The sequence below is a fragment of the Candoia aspera genome, chromosome 3 (genome assembly GCF_035149785.1).
Source record: "Candoia aspera isolate rCanAsp1 chromosome 3, rCanAsp1.hap2, whole genome shotgun sequence".
In the NCBI taxonomy this organism is placed as follows: domain Eukaryota; kingdom Metazoa; phylum Chordata; class Lepidosauria; order Squamata; family Boidae; genus Candoia; species Candoia aspera.
The window spans coordinates 84319750-84343254 of record NC_086155.1 but is presented as its reverse complement, the minus strand read 5'-3'; the positions used below and the strand labels follow the sequence as shown (position 1 = coordinate 84343254).

Below are 23505 nucleotides of genomic sequence, written 5' to 3'. Positions count from 1 at the left end.
TCCCAAAGCTTTTGTGAACTAGGAGGTATTTTATCCTGCAAGTTAACTAGACTCAATATCAATCATAAATGGACAGAAAGGAAATTCCATAATCAGGGTCCAGTATAAATAAAGGCCCTCCTTGGACTGCTGCATAGCAAATGTCTGGCAAGTACAACACCTTCAAGAAGGCATCCTACTCCACCTTATATGGGCAGGCATATAAGGGATAAAGTAATTTTAGTTTGAAAAAAAAATCCCAGAACCCCTGATCAAGAGGCAAAGCTCTAGTGATTAAAAAATTGGCCCTGTATGGGTGATTTTTTTTTTTTTGGTCCTCTCACAGAACCCCATCAAATTCTCAAGGAATCTTTGAGTTTCACAGAATCCACTTTGAGAAACCCTGATCCATCAGTTCCACCACATGAGTAACGAACCTATAAAATTATGAAGCTCCATTTGTGGCACCCCTTTATCCTATCACTTCTTCCAACCAGAGATAAAATTTTCCAACCAAGGATAAAATAGCTGAGCAGTAATAAAAGAATTTAGCAGACGGTGGAGTCTCAAAAGGGGCTTTTTAAGATCTTTATGCTTTAAACATTTCTTTAAAATATAATAGAGAACACCAGAAACACGACTAGCCCCAGGCAAGATTTATTTCAGTTTATGGAATGATTGGTTGCTGAAGAACTATTACAGGAATTCTTTGCTTCTGGCTAGCTTGGGGGAGTGCATGCATCCCTAGCATGCATGAGGTCTTAATGACAGGAGTTCATGCTACTACTAACAGTAACAGGAATGAAATGGAATGGAATGTGATCTGCACAAGGCAAATGTAGCCTTCTGCCATTCATGTCATTCTGAAAGTCTTAGTGTATCACTCGGTATTAGTATCTCCTTTTTGATGTAATATACCGCAAGATGCCATGATATTTAAGATGGAATTGCATAACACACAGAGTTCACACATATGTGTTTCTCATCTGCTTCCATGTGTACATGGGAAATCACCTACACATGAATGAAATAAATGCAATCTGAGATTTCTATTCTATATATTATCTATATATTCTATAATATTTGCTTGCTTGCTTTAACCATTCAGTCGTGTCCGACTCTTGGCGACTTTATGGACGAGAGCTCTCCATGCAGCCCTATCAAGCACGGCTTCTTTCAATCGCTGGATGTTCATCTTGGTATCTGTTTTGATGGTATCGAGCTCGATACCATCAAAACAGATACCAAGATGAACATCCAGCGATTGAAAGAAGCCGTGCTTGATAGGGCTGCATGGAGAGCTCTCGTCCATAAAGTCGCCAAGAGTCGGACACGACTGAATGGTTAAAGCAAGCAAGCAAATATTCTCCAACCCAAACACACTACATTTCCTGTTGAGACAGTTCACATGGAAAGCATCAAGGGATAGTTGATGTAAGGTATGGGACATATATCATAATATGCATTTCCTGTTTCTCCAAACACTCTTTCTCATTATTTTTCTGATTTATATTTTCCCATCCTCCTTTCAGATTCATTTTGCTGCTGTTCTCATCACTCAGCTGTTGGCATAATTATTTTGGGCTCATGCAGGTGTAATGTTCTTGAAGTGCCCATGATCAGAAGATAAGGAATATGATACGGTCTCCCTCCTTTGCTATCACCCATAAATTCTTTGACCCTTACAAATGCATGGATCAGCATGAGGCATTAGGAGAGGGAACCTGTGACTTCCCATAGTTTGATGACCCACAGCATCTAGCATCTCCCAGCATTGGCTATGCTGGCTGAGTCCCCTGAAACTTGTAGTTCAGCAAGATCTGACAATCCACAGGTTCCCACTCTACCTTGCAGGTTACTTCATTGTACTTAGTGGAATTGATTGAGCTATTCATATAAGAATTCATAAAAAAGTTCTGGCATCTTGGCCATGCTCCATTCTTAAGATAAACAAAATACTAATCAGTTTTTCCCAGAAACGTCCCACAGGTAGTTTGTGTACTACCAGCACACAAAAGTGGAAGGAAATGATACAAATGAAACAAGATTGTCTGTCCAGCTGTTTCCCCCATCAGAAGAGGAAGGGGAAAGGAAAGGATGTAACGAACAAGTTCATGGAACCTGAGCGACATCATTGATGATGATAACAAATAATACCATTTATTCACTCATTCTTCAGGTGGAACTGACATCTAGCTATGATGGCAGTATGTGCTAGAGGCGTGATAGAGGAAATTCTTAATGAGTATTTTTAAATATATGTGCAGAAAAAAGCTCTGCGTGAGAAATGGCTCTGGGATGGATTAAGTACACTTACTCCAGAAGAACAAGAAGAAATGCAAAACCAGCATCAAGAAGATCAACACCGAATTAATAAACTGGAGCAAAATATCCTCAGGTACAACATACGTCCTCCTCCTTACTGGTGTATGAATATAAGCCTTTGGAATCAGAATGTTTTATTTTTAACAGGAGGATTAATATTTAGGGGCCAGCTATTTAATAGTAATAGTAACTTTATTACAGTCAAGAGACCCAGCGTGAAACAGATCAGAATATAAAGATTACTAATGTTATTACACTAGGCAATGCAGAAAAAAAATGGTAAATGTTAAACACTGGTTAATTATTGACAAAATATTAAAAATCCAACCAATCCTAACTAATTCACTAGCTTCATACTTAAGTTTGATAGTCACCATCAAAAAATGTGATTGTCACAACAGTCCTTTATATACTCAAAATTAGATCTGCCTGATACCATTTTTAATTCATGCCGGATCAGAATGAGCCCCCACATAAAAATTACGAACTAATAGAATGTACTCCCTGAACTCTACCTTATTACTATTGCAAGGGCCAAATCTTTGTGCAGCAGAGATACCATCAAATTTATCTTTCAACCTATGTGATGGTAAGACATTTGATCTAACTTTAGTAAAAGTGATCCAGTATTTACTTTGGCTAAGATTACTTAAATAAATACCATCTGACAGGCATATTTATAACTGGTGCCACTGTTCCAAAACAACCAGCATGATTTAGATTTTTCTATTGTCTCCTGATGCCCCATAATCTTTGGGGTTTAGTGAGAAGGAAAGCAGTTTTATAACCCCTTTGAAAAAGAATAGTCCAGTAACAAACCAACATGGGAAATTTTCTTAATTGTGTAGTTCTAAAGCTGGTGAAGCTATCATTCAAAAGTTCAAGTACTAACCTGCTTCCACTTTTTTAAACATATATTTGGAGCCATATTTTACTGCAGACAGCCAGTCTTGAGTTTTAAAGGGATTTCCAGTCCTGAGGATAATAGTATTTGAGACAACTTAAGAGATTTAAGAGAACCCACAGGAACTTTTCCTGAAGATCAGTTATCACTTTAGAAGCTGCCTTAATCTGAATTGGAACTGGAATTGCTGAACATTAAAAACCTGAATTACAGCTGAAACAAGCTTCCCACCACCAAAATAGAAAAAGCAAAGCAGGGCAGAGCAAACGGGTTCAGCTTGCTGGACTACAAAGCTATGGTAGGAAAACATGATCATGTCTTTTAAAACAGTATTCCCAGATGAATAAAACTTTTAATCTGTTCTGCTGGCTGATATAGATACCCCATCTACAAACAGGGCTTTTTTTCCTCCAAAACCAGGGTCTTGAATTTTCCTTAATTTATTTGAAAAAATTTCCTTACAGTAATCAGCAAATGTATCTAAAAGGTACCTCAACCCTAATCTGGTTTGTGGTAATAGGACAACATTATCTGCATATAACAACACACAAATTTTCCTGTTACCCAGAGTTGGTGAGTGCTCTTCTGGCTGGAATAACAAGTCTTTAAAATATATGTTAAGCAAAGTAGGAGCAGGAATGCATCCTCACCTTGACATCTGGATGACATCTGCAAGGAGGCCTTAGCTACCACATGTGACCTGCAGAAGGCTATTCTTATACAAAGCTTTAACAAGGAGAATTAGTCACCTGTCTATAGGAAATCTGTCTAGTATTAACCATAGATTATCTCTGTTGGAAAGAATCAAATGCACTCCTTAAATTTATAAATGCTGCAAATAAATTTTCCTTAGAATTGCTATAGTACTTGGTCAAATGAATAAATGTCAGACAATGATCTAATGCTGAATTGCCTTCCCTAAAAATCTAATGCTTGGGCTTCTATTTGTAATCTGTTATTCAGTAATAAAGCTCTTTATTAAATATAACCTCTTCATTTTAAGAGATCAGATTCTGAGTATCTTTCAGATGGTTGAGAAGTCATTGCTGTTTTCTAAATCATTACTTCAGAATGACAGACACTGCTGATTTGAATAAAATTTAAATCCCCAGGATTGCCCAATAATATTAGCGTCCTGTCTGAAATCTTGAAGACCGACTTCAGTGTCCATGTAGACAGTAGGCAGTACTGAGTTATTTGGACCAATGACTCAACAGAAAGGAGCTTCCTATATCCCTTTGATACCTAAAGTGGACATAGCTTATGTTTTTAAAATTCTAATTTAGCTAATCATGATAGAAAACAAAGACACTGAGTTATCAGAACTATTTCAACATATTAGAACTTCCCTTTGTTACAACACACTATTTCAGTATGAATGCTGCTATTCTAAAGTGATTATGTTCATATTTATAGAATACAAATCTTCATAAAAGCATGTACAAATGCCTTGTGTGTGTGAGTGTGTGTGTGTATATATATACTGTCTAGTATCTCTTTAACCAAAATTTAAGAGTTGGTCAGTATAGATTGAATGTCTCCTGAATTTCTGAGGTGCCTTAAATGCTTCATAATCAACCCAGATCTCTCAACAACCATAGTAATAGGCTTCCCACATTCTGTTAATAAGCATTTGAAATATACACTTAGTATCCAAATAAACTCTATAATATTAACAAAGAGCACAGAGCAGCAAATGTTGAGCTGTAGTCTCATTAAAAACTTTATTGACAACTTCTGTAGAGGAAAATTCATTGGAAGCCAACACCAACTCCTATCAGTGGCGTACTTGTGCTATGGAGAGGTTAATTCCTGATGACAAGGATGGAAGTTAATCAAAATCAATTTCTGCTTCAGTCATACATATGTATGGCAGAAAATCATGGCCACAGCTTGTGTATGATATACAAAGCTGATGTTGTGCATCTGCTGCACAAACATGTTGCATTTCTGCATGTGCACTGAAGTAAGCAACCTCTCAGATACTTCAGCTCCCATAAACTACAGCCACTGGCCATTCTGGGTTGAACTAATGTCAAACACATCTGGATATCCCAGATAGTCTGTTCCCTGCTTTAAGTTCTGATCAATGCCTTTGTATGATACCGAAAAATATGTATTCCCCTCTCCTTTTTCCCAGGACAGTGGCTAGAAACAGCTCCAGGAAGGCCCATTCTTCTTAGGGAACTGATAGCTGTGTCTTAGATTAGTGCAAGAGTAGAGGCCTAGTGCCCTTCTTATGTTTTGGATTACGACTCTCTCAGTGCATTTCTATTGGCCATTTGCTAATTGAAGTCCCAAATATCTGGAAACATTGTGTTGTCCCCTCTGATATTTAGCTTGTATTTCTTTTTTGTTTGATTCTGACCTTTCACATGCAAATCTACTCCAAACTATTATCTCTTCTGGGAGGGTTTTGTTTTGGTGCATATTTAAAAATATACTTTTTATTAGAATAGATATCAACTGATTCCCAGCAAAATGTCATCAGGATTAAATCAGAAAGGTTGCCTGGCATTCACTTCATTCCTAGGTATATATAATCATAAAGCAAATAAGATGTTACACTTGGGAATAGAGACTGAGACATACTGCACAATTCAGTATTGATTGTACTGTGTCCTGTGTTCTATGAGCACACTTTAAATAAGACAATATCAACTAATTCTAATTCTGGTAGAATGTGCCACCACTGTGAATCACTTTTACGCTGACACTCTCCATCCAATAATCCATTTTCAGATAAATGTTGGCAGCTGAAAACATGTGTTTATCCACATGCCAAATCAAAAGCAATGCAATTCCAAGAGAAGAAGCCACAATGGTGCAAAGAAGTGCATTTTTTTTATGTCAAGTTTTTCTACAGTGCTAGCGTGCTAGAAGGAGACTATCCAGAATATAAAATGGAAAATATTTCTTTCCATCTCCTTGGTCCATTCCAGGAGAGTTCCTCAGTACTTTGGGTTCTTAGAAGGAAGTAGTACGACCTGAGCTGAGACTTCATTCAGCAGATTTCTGCACTCTCCAGCTCATATTTTGGGGATCATAACCCTAATATAGGTCCCTGCCACACACCCATCTTTGCCTTCTGAATTGCCAGCAGTAATTTTTCCACCACTCCCTAGTGTTCTCATGATTGTCCTCATGATTGGCCTCATCTTCTGCCCTCGCCCCCCAACCCCTTAAGCCTATTTCTAGCTAGGAATGGGTAATATTTTAAAAAGCTAACCAGCGCCTTGCCCTCTTCTTATTTCTTCTTTCCCTGTGTTGAGTTATCCAGGTTGGGGGTGGGGTGGGGAGTAGACAAGGACAAAGCCTATCCAGCCCTCTGCAGCGGCTCTGCAAAGCTGCTGCTTTTATTGCAAGGAGACTGTAGCAAGCCGCTGCAGTGCCCTTCCTTCAGAAGATGAGGAGAATCCCAGCTGCCAAGAGGTGAGAATTCCTGAAAGTGGGAAACTGCCTCTGCTGCAGCTAGTGAGGAAACACAGAACAAGCCCATATTCTCTGCATTTCCTTTGGACCAGCAGCTGAACCACTTACCTTGTTTAAATGATTCAGTATACAGCAACAACAACAACAAAAGAAGTGCTATGGTGTCATAGATGTACACAAAGCAGGGTTTACTTGGCACAGCTTCTCCATAGGGAGGATTTCTCCAAGGGCTGGATTTGGGTAATCTAAGTAACAAGAGTTTCATCTGGTTCTGAAACTCTTTCTTGGTGTCCCCTAAAGTCCCTTCAGGGGACCACAGCTGCCAAAAATCAATGTCACAGTTTTCTACCATTTTGAGAATATGCATGAAAATTGTATTTTTTTAAAAAATGAAGATCACCTGTCAAACTGTCCTCTCAACCCATGGAAAAAGTAGAAAACCTGTGTTTTGACCAGATGTATGACATAGCCTAGCCTTGTTTACATCTTCCCCCACCCACTGTGGTCTTCAGCTCCCCTAGAAATATTCAGTGCAGGTTCTGGCCCCAAAAAGTTGCCTGCTTCCAATCTAACCAAATAAGCTTTGAATCTACCTCACTGTTGCTCTATAGGGCAGAATCAACCTAGCCACTTTGAAGACTGAGGTTGTTGCATCCTGCAACAGATGGTGGTAGCGGGGATGGAGGGACAGTGACAGCAGCCTGCCACCACTTTTTCTCCAAGCTCTGTTTCCCATTAAGCATGGCGTGATGATGTCCTGTTGAAGACTTAAATGCGAGGTCAGCTGGATATTGTACATGGAAGCAGGCAATGAAGTACCTTGGGGGCAATCCTGATTCTGGGTCAGCCTTTCTCAAACTGGCACCCTCTATCTGAGCTGGGAGTGCAGTTTCCACAACTTCCAAAGCCTGCAAATTCTAGGAGTTGAACTCCAGCAAGTGCCAAATTGAGAAAGCCGTGTATTCATTACTGTTAATCTATGGTCTATCTAATATCCCATCTATGCAGGCTTGAGAGAGAAATTGAGGATCTTGAGAAAGAAGAATTGACAATCTCAGCAAAAGAAAAAGCCATTTTGAAGAAGCTTAAATCTGTTGAAAGGACCACAGAAGATATTATAAAGGTCAGCATCTAATTTTAAAATCCTGTTGCCACTGATACAGTCAATTGATCTGTCAGAAATAACAAATGAACCTTTAAGGTAGATGCAGGGATGAAAGCAAGGAAATATTCAAGGCTACAATCTGATGCACAACACTAGAAATTAATAATACCAAAAAAACTTACAAAAGTCAAGCTCAGGATCAGATACTGTAAATGAAGTAAATGTTAGGATCAGTCCAGTTATATTACAGAGCCTGGATTTTTAGCACTGCCAAATCTGTTCCATGTTATAGGATTTTTTTCCCTATATTTCTATTTTAACCTTGTAGCAGCATATAGTTGTACTTTGTGCTATGCACTGAAACATTATTGCAACATGAAATTATTTGATGTTAACTATTAACCATACCTATATTACCTAAATGTCAAGATTATTTTGAGTACATTTCCTTGCCCTCTCCAAACCCACAGAGAAAGGGAAAAATGATATGTATTTATTCATTCTGTAGGGGGGGAAAGCCTGAACAAACATAGAAACTTGCCTGAAAGTCAAACAATTCTGCAGAGATGCATTATGTAATTGGTACAGTGGGGAAAAGGTACTGCCTTTGCCTGAATAATTCTATTGAGAATATGGTAGTACAGAGAGAGATGTGGAGGAAAAATCTCATTTTATTGATTGGAAATGACAAAAAAAAATTACCACCTACACTTACCACTTAAGCATTTTTTTAAAAAATCATTTTAATAACCCAAATGCAAAAAGGAAATGCTTGATCCATTTTGGGAAGACACAGACCTTGATTTCTAGAGCTGAGCTGCATTTTTACAAAAACAGTAATAACAACAACACTGCTCTGAGAAAGTGTGGCCTTTTTACTTTGCTTCCTTCCTATTTGCCAGTTTTTCTCCAACTTTCCCCTTCCTTTTTCCAAACAACACACACCATAATGTGGGATAACACTAAGTCTGTGAAAGATTCAAAAAAGCAGTGGGACAGTCCATGTAGCTGCTGCTAAGACACAGGAAAATTTCTTCTCCAAAAATATCGTCCCACTCACCTTTCAGCCTCCCCGCTCCCCTTTCCCAGTCCCTGGCAAAGCATGACCCTTAGGAGCAAAATGTTTTTCCTCCCTGTTGCATAGGAATTATTTTAAAATCCCGATTGCTTTTAAAGCTGATACTTCATGCATTTACTGAAAAATACGTGCTGTGGGATACATTTCTGAGTAACCACATGGAATTGGTTATATTGGTTAACCTAAAAGAAAGCAGCAATCAGTTGTATTATAATTCTTTAAATGATGGGAACATCACAGAATTCTTTGTTATTGTTTTTTTAGTCTGTGCAAGTGGAAAGAGTAGAGACCGCAGAAGGTATGTTTCTCTTAAGTATAGCTTTTCAAATGATTTTATGCATAAGCAGAAGTGATATATGTACTGATTAACCATCCCTCTTTTACAGAGCCAGCTGACTACATATATGCCAACATACCGGACCTTCCAAAACCTTTCAGACCTTCTGCACTTAAAAAAACAGCCCATCTACAAACAGAAGATGAAGAAGAAAATCGAAGAGGTACAGATTAACAGTACAGTTCAAAAACTATGTGTATGGTTTTACATTTTGAAAACAAACTAATGTCATAAAAATAACTTACATGGTTGTTGCTGGTTATAATTTCATAAGATCATAAGAAATTGCATCAGACCAACCTTTCCTAACTTGCTGGCCTCTAGATATGTTCTATTCATAGAAGACTCTGCTGACCAGATTAGCTGAAAATTATGGCTGGAGAGACTTAGATTTATGGCATTTCCACATGTGGATTCTGCATCACTGTGAAAACAAGTCCAGACTTCTGTGTTCCCAACACTTGATCGAAGTTGGAGATCTGAGATTTATTCCCAGCTCACTTATGGTGGAGCTAGTGTTAAGGTGCTGGGCTAGAAACCAGGAGTCTGTGAGTTCTAGTCTCACCTTAGGCATGAAAGCCAGCTGGGTGGCCTTGGGCCGGTCACTCTCTCTCAGTCCAACTCACCTCACAGGGTTGTTGTTGTGGGGAAATAGGAGGAGGAAGGAGTATTAGGTATGTTCGTCGCCTTGAGTTATTTATAAAAAAATAATAAAGGTGGATAAAAATTAAATAAATAAACTAGCAGCCTAAGCAAAAGGTCAGGGATGAAGCTAAGAAGTGTTCTGTCAATTTGTCTCCTCTCTGCAGCACCAAAGAGCTAGCATGAAAAGCATTGGGCTATGAAGTTCTCTTTATTTTTTCATGTGAAGTAGGGAAGGGGATTTTTGTTGCTGTAGGAATGGCAGCAGATCAGGACAAGGCAGATTTTCTCTCCTTGTTTTTTGCTTTTCAAGTTGGCAGAAGTTAAAACAATTGCAGGCACTTTTCCAGCTACTTCTGAGGGTTGATGTCTGAGTATGACTATCTATTCCTCTATTACCTACATTCATTTTTCCCCAGCCTGGTACCTTCCAGATATGTTGGATTACAATTTCCGGAAGACCAACAAGCACGAATGAAAATTCTGAGAGTTGTAATCCAGCACTTCTGGAAGACATTCAGTTGAGAAAATCAGGGATACACCGGCTAGTGGCAGCTGCAAAAGCTTCAGATTGAATCCAAGCCTTAGCAGGAGATGGGCCACTGAATTATGGCTCTTGCAGAAAAAAAAAAGTTCTCAGTTTTCCTGGCAATTGATGAATCACAAATGATTTATAGCATCATGGGTAGACAGATGAGCTGGTAAACTTTGGAACATTAATTTGTATAGATTTCTTTGCAAAACTGACTTATATTCTCAGTGAAACTGCTATCAAAGCTCAGCCCACCCTACCATTTTAAATTTGATCATCAGTAACACAATAGGGGCATCCTCAGGGGAGGCAAGAGGAGCAAATAAGATGTCATGGTATCATTGGCAACAACATGAATTTTATAATTTGTGAAATTACGCTATTTGCATGATTACATCATAATGCATGTGATGTCATCATGGCTTCTACCAGATGCCTATATGTATAGGCTCCATTTTATTACACACAGTCTCCAGAGTCACCACTGGATTATACTGAGATTTCTGCAGTGCAGCCAAAGCCATCTGAACCACCCTATTCTAATCTTTAATGGATAGTGGCCAGGTAAGTAGAACAGCAGGGCAATTGTAGAGAAGATACTTTGAAAATAAGGAGGGAAAGCTCCCTATATTCCCCTCCTCAGTGTCCTCTTAGCTGGAATCAAATGTTGAACCAGAGCTGAACAAAACTTTTACAAAGAGGAGTTGGGCTACATAAACTGGAAGAAGCAGGTAGGATGGAAGTGCTCTATCTTTCCCTAGCTTTGACTTCTCCCCTCTCCCCAGATGACCTTTCCAATCAGTTTTTGTCCCAACACAATTTACCTCCTGCTTCCTACGTGGAAAAAAAAGAATTGCAAGTCAACAACTATCTGGGGTATGGGAAATTCAACATTACCTACACACAAGGCTTGAAATCATTCAGCCTGCTTTGCTGGCTCACAGATCCACTGTTATCTCTTATAGATTTTTAAGTTCAATATATATCATTAGCTACTGTGCTAATTAGCTTTTAAAAGATTGCTTGCTTCTTTCCCTACAGCACTGTGCGCTATGGAAATTAAAGTAAAAAAAGACATGAAGACTGGGGAGAGTACAGTTTTGTCAACAATACCACTTCCCTCAAATGAATTTAAAGGAGCAGGTGTCAAAGTGTATGATGATGGCAGAAAGTCTGTCTATGCAGTGTGTGCCAATGGGAGCATAAAAAATGATGATGTGGATGACCTTGCCCCAATTGAAGTGGAGGATCTCTTAAGACAAGCAACTGAGAAACAATCAAAGTCTCCCACTGAATATCATGAGCCAGTATACGCTAACCAGTTTTGCAGACCCAGAACTCCTCAGAAAGATAAATTCATCCAAGAAGCAAATGGTGGAAAAGACAACATCCAGAATAAGATCAGCCACCATGACAATTTTCCTAATGAACTTGTTGATAAGGACAAATGGCATGAAACTGAAAAAGATGATCTAAATACTTCAAAGAGCTGCCAGCAGAACTCTCAATGTCCAATTGTTGAACAATTAGGAAGGCCTCTACAGATTAGTCCTCAAAACAAGCTAGTATCTTCTGTTCAAAGAGAAGCTACACAAGAAGCTGTTCAGCCATATCAAAAGATGAGGGAGTACCAAGATATAAAGATCAGAAACTGTTCTCCAGTAACACTAGAGAGTGAGGATAATGCTAGTTATAGTGTGGTCCAAGCTGTGCCATGTTATGTGGATGATACAGAAGAACCTGTTACAATGATCTTCATGGGATACCAACATGTGGATGATGAAGAACTAAATAAAAAAATCTGTGGATATGATGGGATTATCCATGCAGAACTTGTTGTCATCAGTGATGACAGTGAAGATGAAGACAGAAAAACTGAGACACCTCTTTATCATCCAGTGGGTCCTTATAGCCAGGTCTATCAGCCATCCAATCAGACATGTGCAATTTCACAGACTAAAACTTTTGGAGACAACGTAAACAAGCCACTTTACAAAAATTCCATGTCACTGAAAGAGCAAGAAGAAAGCTTGAGCTGTTCTACCTTCAATGGCCAACTTGATGACCACTTAGCAAGTGATGGAACTGAAGAGCCTTCCTTAACAGGTAAAAAAATGGGCAAGTCACAGCACTGTTGTGCTGTTGTGTAGCAGATTCATTACTCACATTGCTCTTTCTTCCTGTTCTTGTTTTTCATTTTAATTCTGATTCATCTACAATTTCTGATTCTCTAACCAATTTCCTCCTGGTCTTCTAAATTCTGATGCACCCTCCTGATGTGTTGAATTCCCAGTTTCCACAATCCCTTGCCAACTTGTTCAGTGGTTGAGTTGAACATACTGTGTTGATTATACATCACAGAAAATGAAATCCAATACATCTGGAGGGCTGCAGATCGAGGAAGATTGTTTGGATGCTTCATTTAGTTTTTAATAATGTGCAATCATAGCACTTTGAAGGACCTAAGTGCTCGGAGCAGAAAGTGTGTTTGATACTACTGAAATCAGATCAGAGCGATAATGCAAGTCAGATATTTAACTTTCTATTTCAAGCATGTTTTGAAAATCGCATTAAAAATTCACATTGCACCTGTGCAATATGAGACAAATGAATTCAGGCTGCATTTTGGTGATTAAGTTATATTTCTTTCCATTTTTGGAACTTACTCATATGTCTTTCTCATTTACTGATTTCGTATTATGTATCTTGCACAGAAAGACTGGTTAAAGTGAGTTGACTTAACCATTATTTGATGGTGCCTGCTTCACTTGACAGAACTTAATGCAACTTTTAATGTATGATTTTTACCCTGTTTTAACAGAGAATGCCTGTTTTAATAGTAAAAATAACAAAAATCAATTTCTGTCTGTACATTAATCTCAGACTGTCTGTGTATCTACCTTTAATAAAAGCTGTTACATTTTCTAACCTTTGCATGAAATCTTCTCACTATAAATCTTTTGCATTCAAAATGTTTTACAGATCATAATAACCTTAAAACCAAGTGGCTTCTGAGTTCATATTTTCATTCTGTCTCAGTGCAAACACAATAGTACCTCTCCTGGATGAATGCAAAACAGATCAGCACAATCTACATATAATCAATCCCTTTGTTTATGCAAGCCTGCATTTGGTCTAAGATGAAATGTTTGCTTTTTGTTGAAGATGGCTCAGAATTGCTCTCTTGATCCTATTTAGAGGACAAAGCAAAGAAAGGATGCTGTATCTTCTCTTTATTCATTGTTGCTAAGGTCCTGAGCAGGAACAGGAAGTGATGTCAAGACAGCTAACCAACAAGAGTGTAGCTAGAATGTCTAGGAGACAAAGTCTTGCTTGGCAAATGACTAGTGATCCCAACTGATGATACAAGTCTTGGACTCATGATGCTGTTGAAATAGAAAGGGAAGTGCAAGTGCAAGTGATAGTTTAAGTTTCTTCTATCAAATAGCAAAAAATTAAATTTGGTAGCAATAAATCACATGCCATATTTATTCTTACACTTTCAAGAAGAACTTTATGAGGACAAGCTTGTGCTGATGAGATAGTACAACCTCTCACCCTGTTCAGCACTTGGAGGTTGCAGTCATCTCTTTGCAGACAAGTCTCTCTCTCTCTCTCTCTCTCTTTCATACACACATACACCCTTTCCAAAAATATATTGAGAAGTGAAGGCAAAATCTTTGTTTTATAACTATCATATCCTTATTAGCATGCTCTAGCGGTTAGAGTAGCTGTGAAGAATTTAGAGCTTTACAGAAATCCAACTGGTTCTTGTTTCCAGTCTGCCTGCCTCTCAAGGATTGACATTAATCTTCAAAGCGCCTTTACTCTCTCTTAGCAGAGGCACTCGATCCTGCATTGTGGACTTAGACTATGGCTACAGAACCCTTGAGGCACCCCATTACCTGCAGAACAAGTAGTAGAGGTGTTGTTGCGACATAGACAGCTGGTAGATACACAGATCATGAGCTTTCACAATACTATGATCCAGTTAGCACAGCATTTGGGCCAGGATGTACCTCAACCAGGAATGGCCCTGCAGGTGCTGCACTGCTAATTACAATTCTTTTATCTGGAAGCTGTCAATTTCAGACGACTGTCAAGCTCTGTGAGGCAGGCAAACTGAGAACGAATGCCACCTTGGTCCAATCTGTAGGGAACTCAGGGAGGAGGGTATTCAGGACCAATTCCTCACTCTCATTACTCAGTGTGAGTTGTTCATGACAGGCAGACCAGCAAAGTTCCCTTCAGATTGGACCAAGGTGGTATTCGTTCTCTTTGCCTGCCTCACAGAGCTTGACAGTATCTGAAATTTATTGCTGGATGTCACATGCTAGAGTGCAAGTTCAGTAGTACCAGACAGATACTGTATACTAGAAAGCAATGTCCTCCGATCAAAACAAGCAGAGGAACAGCTGGTATATTCTTATAGATGCCTCACATTCTTGAGTGGTGAGGAACTGCAAAGCTAATTGCAAGGCAAATGGCTGTCCAAGTTTGGTTTCCTTTGGGAGGAAAAAAATCACTGGAGATTTAAGACATTCATGTAGTATTTCGTGTTATTTACAAACATGCAAGGTGAACGTAGTGCAGCCAGAGAACATATTTCTACAAGGAGCCAGTATCCTGCATGCTATCATTAAACCCAGAGATAAAGCCTCAACAAGGTTTTCCATAACTAAAACCTGACTTAGCTCCTTTAAATATGGGGTTCTAGATTAAACCATCTTGATGATGGAGCAGAGGGGAAAGTATATCTATTTATCCTCCTCAGAACCATTGAGGAAGTTACTGTATTGCATGATTACCCTGAGCTATTACCTGGAATTCCCCTGCTGGGCAATCTAGCAGACACATTCAGCAACTGAATGATGGGAGATTCAGGAGATGAAAAAAGAAGTACTTCTTTGCACAGTGTAAAATTTAACTGAAATTGAATTACCAATTTGGCTTTAAAAGAAGAATTAGAAGTGACTCTCTTGAGCGGAGTTCAACTCCAGGTGAATTCACGGCTGGATCCACAAACTTCTCTTGGCAATATTTGGGAATAATTTGACATTACCTTCTACTGGGTTATTTGATTTCCTTGTCTAACCAACAAACCTGGGATTTCTTGGTGATGGGTCTGACTGTGCTTACCTTTTTTTGGGGGGGGGAGCGGGGGAAATCACACAAAGTGACTATTAGTCATGGTTGCTATATGATCCAGGATAAAAGTCAGCATGCTTCAGGACAATTGTAGGAAACATCAGTCGGGCTGAGAAAAAAAGTCGGGGTGTCTGTTCTGATAGGCCAAATTTCTCATCCGTTCCTAGTTAAAGGGCTACGACTTAAGTCTGGGAGGTATAAGAATAGATGGCAGAGTACTTGACCATGTGCTGTTTTATTTCTTTGATTTCATGGTTACAGACTTCCCAAGTGTTGGAGGATACTGTCTAGATTTGGGAGATATTTCTAGACTGGAGTTGCATGCCTTTTGTTTTCCCCTCTTAACATATCGAGTGTTATAGTGCTCTTAAAAAAAACAAATTTACAATGAGTATCCTGATTTTGTCCATGAGGAGTATACTTGTATGCTTTGCTAACTGATTTTGTCAGTGCTTCTTCTTTATTAACGAGCTTGCTGGCTGGGGGAATTCCGGGAGTTGAAGTCCACACATCTTAAAGTTGCTGAGGTTGAGAACCACTGCTGGAGAGGTGTTGGCCCACCAGTCGAGCTCTCATAATGGAACTGAAATAAGCAGATCAGCTACAGGCAGCTCCTCAAAGAGCTTGCTATCAGATTGAAGCAATGCGATTGCCCTTGCATTGATCCCCTCCCCCACAGCTTTCCCACACATTGTTCCTCTGCCATAACACATACTGAATTGGAGAATGCAGGGAAATGAGTAATTTTCCAAAACAATCTCATAATTATACTGCTTGTTCTGAAAAGGAAACAAAGCCAGGAAGAGTAAGGTAGCAATGTACAAAGAGTTGTTTGTGAAGTGAATAACGTTCTTTTCTTGGAATGTTTTCAGCAAAATTCCTTTGACTAAAATGACTGAAATCAGTGGAAGTCTCTTTTTTGGAAAAGATATAATGGTTTATATTGTAGAAAGCCAAAGCCTAAAAGGCATAAAATAAAATCTAAGGAATAAAATAAAATCTAGGGTGGACTGAAACCCGGTGAATAGGTAAGGACCTGTTTTTGGTGTAAGAACAAAAGCACAGCAACTGTAGGCCGGAGGAAAGCTGCTTCACCTTACAATCCAGTTTCACGGCTTGATACCCACCAGGTAAAATAGAAATTATGGGCTTGAAATCCTCAGCATATATGTTGGGAAGGTTGTCTTAAAATATAATTCAGATTTCAAAACACACATCCAAATGAAAAGTAAATCACTAGATGCTTTACAGTAGTGTTTTTCAGACTTGGCAACTTTCAGTTGTGTGGACTTCAATGCCCAGAATTCCCCAGCCAACATATTTCTAAACTTACAGTGACCTGCTTGAGCTAAGAAGAGTGGCTGAATGTTTTGGAAATGCAAATGCCATGGGAAAACTTAATTCTAATCCACATATTAGTCCAAGTGGACATCTTATCCCTTAAATTGCTATTTTATAACCATTATGGACAGAAATCTAGACTTGGTAATGAAAAGCCAAATTATTTAGGTAAATATTCAATAGATTGGAATGCAGATTCAGTTTTCACTACAATACACCTGCCAAAAAGTTTAAAAATCATCCATTCTTTATTTCTCTGATGCCTATGCTGTAACTTCATAGCACATTTGTAATTTCTGATTATCTTTTACACTAACTTAACAGTACTTTCTGGGACTAACCCTGTGAGGTAAGTATGGTACTCTTTAATTAAACGAATACTATAATGCCACATTATAAAAATATCAATACATAATATTTTGCTTTTTTTTTTTACAGCTCTGAGAATGAGAATGGCAAAACTGGGGAAAAAGGTGATTTAAACATCTGCAGTGATATAATACTAAAAGTCTGGCAGTTTAACAAAAGCAAAAGAAGAATTTTTTATGCTTTGGACCTGGGTAGCTTTTACTTATTCAACTATACATCAATAGGAATAATGGCACTTTACAGGGAAATGAATGTTTGCCAGTCCAGATATTCACTCTGATCCATAAATGAGTATTTTAAAAAAGTGTGTCCCTCGAGGAATTATTAGTGGTATTTGTTAGGAAATTATCAGCCTTGTTATATTTTATAGGAGTTGAAGGATCAGTGTCGTGAAAACTAATGCATCTAGAGTTTTATTGAAGGAGCCTTGTCCATCTCCTTCTCTGACCATACTTAAATAGGAATATAAGACATGAACTTATTTTCCAATCCCTACTAAGCTATATTCCATCACAGCAATGTTTTTCAAACTTGGCAAAAACAGCCCCCATGTGTGTGTTTGGTATCAGGAACTGATGACCTCAAGCATATCCAACAGAAGGAAAAGCTTTGCCACTTACCAGCTCTCCACTCATAATAAATAAGAGCCTTATTTATTATGGCTTGTGGAAAAACACGATTAAAGTACACCTAATATCCCCAATAGTAATGTATCCTGGATAGGCGGCCGCATCTCATTTTCCCTTTCAAGTTGGAAAATGCACTGTTGTTTCATGGGAAATGGGGGCCGCTCTATCCTTCATGTCGCTTGCTTTCTATATTTCTATATTCCTGTGTTCATTGTTCATCACTGGAATTTTAGCCACTTCCATATTAAATAAGGCATCCTTGTCCTACAGTTGTCTTTTTTCTTCCTCTAGCCCTCTGATAAAACTTTGCTTTTGGGCTGGAATGTGCATACCTCTCCCAGTTTTTAGGCAGAAGTTTGAATTTATCATCATTGTATCACAGCACTCAGATTAGGCACAGCAATACTTGGAAACCGGATTATGAAAATTAGCTGCTCTAGTCATCGCTGGGTACTTGCTTCTGAATGCAGCCTGGCCCAGAAATCAGACAAGAGGACAGAATGTCTTGTTATGGTACTGTATATGCAAGGCTTTCTAGTTGGTTGAGCCTATGTGTTCGGAGATAGTATTTCATATTTGTGTTCAGAAAAATACTGTGTAATTTGGGGATTTTGTTAACACTGTGTATTTTTAAAACATACTTCTCTAGGACAGATTAGATTAATATGGGCTACTTCAGCATGACTAGCTTTAGCTATAAACCTAATCAAGAGCACCACACAGTGTCTCAACACTAGAAGTGATATTTCAGTACTCAGCTGTGTATTTAGTAGTTCAGTTTGAAACTACTCTAGAAGACAATATGCATGTTCTCTACAAATGAAAGGCCAGTAAAAAAGTCAAAATGGAATTGAAATGCACTTATCCTACAGGAAATATATGAACAATACATCATATAAGAGACTACGAAGCTATTTTCTTCCCAAAGAGATGGATGAGCATTTAAAATACACTGCTACAAGTGCCTTCACATATTCTGAATATTTTCTACTTTTATGTTACTTATATATTCATGACAAAAGATATAAGAGGGAAGAGAAAATAACTTATTTTCCAGAATACCTACCTATTCTGACTGCTCAATGGATTTGAGATTCAGGGTCTCTGGAATGATCCTGTTTAGCATACAACTAGATCTCTCTTTACCCTTGTGCTACTCTCAAGAGGAAGACAGTTGCAATTGTTAAAGATGGATCACAAACTCCTCTCCCCTCTTGTTAAATAGAGCACAGGGAGGCTAAGATCGAAAGGCAATACTATTATCACCAAAAGTGCTTGGAAATAGCTTAGCCAATGAGCTTCATTTTCTACCTGTTGTTGGTTTTTTTTAACTTTCTGGGCAGCTTCTCAAAAGCCCTAGTTGCCAACACTGGGTATATTGCAAGTCATTCACAACACTGCCTGTAATTTTCTAATGGAAGCTGTGACCATATTACTAATTATTTCTGCATCCAGATATAAGGTTGGAACCAGCAGTATTCCAAAATAACTAAAATGATCTTAGACAGGACATCATTTCTTAAAGAATTAGCAAGCCCTTCTTCCATTTCTAGACATCACATTTCTCACTGATTCAGTATTATTTCAATGTTATTTTTTATTCGTTTTCAGACACTGATTCATAGGTAACATTGCTGTCTGGGTACTGTTTCTGCCTAGAGAAAAATTTCTAGCAAAATTACACTTTGTGTAAATACTAAGTCATAGGAATTTGAGGAGATATCACACTTCGTACTTAACATAACAGATGAACAAACTCTTTGATAGCAAATGTATTTGTAGCAGACATTAATATGATTGGATATATATCTGGTTAAACATTTCTTAGAAGTTAATTTATAAAGAAATTCCCTTCAAAAATCTGTACAAGAATTCAATTTTTCATAAAATTAAAAATATTAAATAACTGGTATGTAACATACATCTATAAAACTACAGTGTTGCTGGGCACGGACATTGTTTGTATGGAGCATGGTAAGTAATGAAAGCAGTCTGCACCAAAGAGATTGAGTTGAAAGAATAATTTTTTTACTGGACCCTTCTTTAGGATCAGAGTCAGAGAAATCTAGTGACCTACATTGCCATTTAACAACGTACACAGGAATTTCACACTAACGTTTTTGGCCTATTTTCCTATGCAGTTCCATCTAATTCCTGACTTTTCCAAATGCAGCAGCATCACATGCATGCATTCCCCTTCTTCTCTAGAGGGTCTTCTAACCCTATAGAACATATACAGGGGACTGTAGCAGAAGGTTGTCCAATGGACGGACACAATTAGGGATCATCCTAACTTTAGCAACAATATAAGCCATCATTTATTAAATGCATGCTAAAGAAGACTATCTGTATAATAACTAGTTACTTTCAAGAGAAAGAGGTAGACTATAACCACATTCAAGTGTTTAGAAGTGTCAAGAAACAGCAATGAACACTTGTCATCACTCTTGGAATGTTCAGTGTCATAGCACATTTCAATCAACCTAAAAATCCTGTAATAAATACTTCAAAAAGTATTCTCCCTCATGCAAACATCTTGAATCCCAGTTCAAGAAAAAGGAGCCTCTTGTGAAAATTCTGTATTTGGGAGATGGGATTCATCTCAGATAGAGATAGTGACTATCTGTATCTGTGCTTTACCTATGTGGAAGGGCAGGGAGACAAAGTGTATGAGGCACATGCAGCAATGTCCTTGGGGTAGGCGGGATCAAAATCAGCAAGATGGTGGACAGAGCACTGCAATGCAAGTCCCACACCTTTTGTATAAATGTGCTCACATTCAGAAGAGGTAGATCTTTTATCATTATACTCTGTTGATCATCTTCCAGTTTTGACATGCTGTGGGCCACATGGTCATGGAAGACCACATTTTACCACAAGAAAACAATACTGTATGTGAAAACATCAGCTAAATCTACATCCTGTAACATGAGAAGCTATCTCCAAATGAAGAAATGAACACGCAATTGCCCATTCGCTCAAAGTAAGATCCTCCTTCTAGTTTTCAGGTAATAGATAAAGCTACAGAATACAAATAGACATTAAAGCAAGTTGTTAGCTTATGAAGGAGACCAAGACAGATTCTTATCAGGACCAAGACAAAATCTCCAACAAAGTCTGCTCTTCAGTGGCTGTGTGCTGAAAAACTGTTTTCACATCTTGATTGAAGACAAGTTTCGTTGATAGCTATGAAATCCAGCAAGAAGCTATTTTGAACTCTCTAGTGATAAGCTCTTTAGAATATTCAAAGCTTTTTTAGAATCATACTTGCACAACTGCTGTAATGAAGGTGACAAGAAATGCTATATTGCCACAAATGTAGATAAACAACACTGCTTTTTTAAATGTATGGCCCTGGGTGGGAAAAAAAGAAGGAAAAAGAAAAATTGAAGATGTTAACCAATTTATGAAATGACTAAACCACATTAGAAAAAGGCACATCTACAATTATTCATGATGGTGAAGGTGGAGGGGAAACCAATAGCATTTAGAATGTCAATCAATGGAAAAACAATACTAGCATCTCAAGGATAATAAAATTAACAGAATGATTTGGAAATGAAAAATCCTAGCCCAGCCATGATCCACAGAGGCTTCCCTTCCCTAAGCAGAAAGAATCCATACGATCTAACCCTGTTGTCTTAAAACTGTATAGATCTTAGAAGGCATTCCATGTTTTCTTTAAAAAAAGTTGTGTTTGTCTTTCCATTCTATCCACTCCCTGACAAATGTACCATGCTTACCTGTGCTTCTGCAGAAGTTATGGACTGCAATATTTGTATCCTGTCATCTTCCAGCACCTCGACTGTAAAAGAGAGGTATCATTAAAGCTACATTGTATGGAAATATTCTTCCTTTCACTCATATACATACTTATCTTGATTACCAGTATGGCCTTAAATAGAATATGTTATCCAAAAAGATAATAGACACAAACAATCCAACATGTCAGGTTCACTGTACTACTATCACCCACCCATTCATAGTACAAAAAAGATCCATTTAATAGGACATTTCTGAAATGTCATTCTGTTTTTATAGAGAAGGGGAGATGGTTTTCTTCCCTTGCATTCCATTTTAATTGTCACACTGGGTGGGACCCACAGCAGGTGAGACTGAAAGCCAACTCAGGGCACTATTATATCATGCAAAGAATTATAACTTACAGATTGAGGTAGACAACCTGTAGTCTTGTGTACTACAACTCCCATAAGCAAAAGGGAACAGTGATGAATTTTGGAGTGAAACTGTCAAAAGGCATCAGATTGGCTATTTTCATCATAAGCAGCAGGACAATTTAATGACCGTTGAGGCCACAGGAAAACAAGTCAAACATAAGCCTTTAGAGGCAAATATAATTACAATTCTGCCCTTCACTCTTTTGCTATATGGCTCTATTTTTCTTTGTTCCAATTTGCAATAACTGCCCCTTCAAAATGCACATAAGGCATTTGACAAAAATAAAATCTTTCCTGCCATTTGTTCCACTACAAAAATAAAGTATTGACCATATTTGCTGTGGATGCCTTCATCTGAAAACTGGCATAGTGCCTTATTACGTAAGTATGTATGTGTGTGTGTGTATGCACACAGATATATAATTATAGTTATTAAGTATGGCTATAGTAGAAACAATGCTCATGTGCTTAACTGCAACTTAAAACCTGCCCTTTCTTAACATGTCAATGCCATTTCGTATGGCATTCTTTGAATGTCAGCAAAATGCTATTTTCTGTACAGTAACTAGCTCTGGTCTAATTGTCCAAATGACACAGCATCATAGTTTTCTAGAAGAAGGGTAGATTAAGATTTCTTTTTCCCCTCCTCACCCCAAGAGCGATTTGGATTCCAAAATGCCATTCTCTCTGTTAATAGAAGCTGAACAGTGAAATTCTCTTGGTCTATCTGAACAGCAATAGGACAAAGTGGTAGAATTCCCTTCCTTGAGCTTTATATCATGATTATTATGTTTTGCAATGCTGCAATTTTCTGATCAAGAACAGATTTTTGTTCATATGCACAAAGTTTTACATATCAAAACCTCACCTTGCTAAAATTAACAATTCAGTACTTTAATCTAAGAAATAGTAAATATAAGTATTTGTATTACAAAGCAACCAAACTGAATGTACCAACACTTGATTAAAATATTGAGCTGCCCATTATTTCTATGACTTATATAGGAATGGATCATGGGGAAAAGTGTGTGAAGTAGTCATGAATAGCAAAAGCCAACATCCTCCAGAAAGCCACCCCTGACCCCACCAAGAAAAGAAATATCTCTTCTTTATTGCAACTTCATTATTCTCAGTGCAAACCTTTGCGGATGAGGCAGTAGCCATGTATCTCCAGAAGCACATCAATGCCAACATGCCAAGCTACAAATCCAATCATTGTGTAAGTATCCCATGGATCTGGAAGGTTGAGAGCTGGCAAGTCCATCCCCAGGAACATTGTTACCACTAATTAAGAACAAAACCATATTTATACACTTTTCTGAGGTATTCAAAAAGTACTGTAAACTGAAACATTCATTCAAATCCTTTGTATAGATGGAATTATGAGCATTAGTGAATTATTGCTTGTTTCCATTAAAGAATTTTTACATCCTCTCCATCTTAATAGGCTCTGATGCAAGCCATTAGACTAGAGAACCCCAACATTTTTTACCACTAAGCACATAT

The 23505-nt window shown here is 38.1% G+C and overlaps 2 protein-coding genes across 3 annotated transcripts in view; one reads left to right on the top strand and one right to left on the bottom strand.

Moving 5' to 3' along the window:
- PALMD (palmdelphin) overlaps window positions 1-18085 on the top strand; it is a 69789-nt gene extending 51704 nt beyond the window's left edge. For both annotated transcript variants that reach the window (XM_063298267.1, XM_063298268.1), the window contains 6 exons: window positions 2247-2377; window positions 7649-7763; window positions 9088-9121; window positions 9210-9323; window positions 11376-12440; window positions 17262-18085. In XM_063298267.1, coding sequence (XP_063154337.1) covers window positions 2247-2377; window positions 7649-7763; window positions 9088-9121; window positions 9210-9323; window positions 11376-12440; window positions 17262-17305 — 1503 coding nt within the window. In that variant the 3' untranslated portion in view covers window positions 17306-18085. The remainder of the gene's footprint in view (window positions 1-2246; window positions 2378-7648; window positions 7764-9087; window positions 9122-9209; window positions 9324-11375; window positions 12441-17261) is intronic.
- Window positions 18086-19397: 1312 nt separating this feature from the next.
- Window positions 19398-23505, bottom strand: part of FRRS1 (ferric chelate reductase 1) — a 34795-nt gene continuing 30687 nt past the window's right edge. Inside the window, exons 14-16 of the mRNA XM_063298270.1 lie at window positions 23140-23283; window positions 21565-21626; window positions 19398-21175 (exon numbers count right to left, since the gene is read on the bottom strand). Coding sequence (XP_063154340.1) covers window positions 21083-21175; window positions 21565-21626; window positions 23140-23283 — 299 coding nt within the window. The 3' untranslated portion in view covers window positions 19398-21082. The remainder of the gene's footprint in view (window positions 21176-21564; window positions 21627-23139; window positions 23284-23505) is intronic.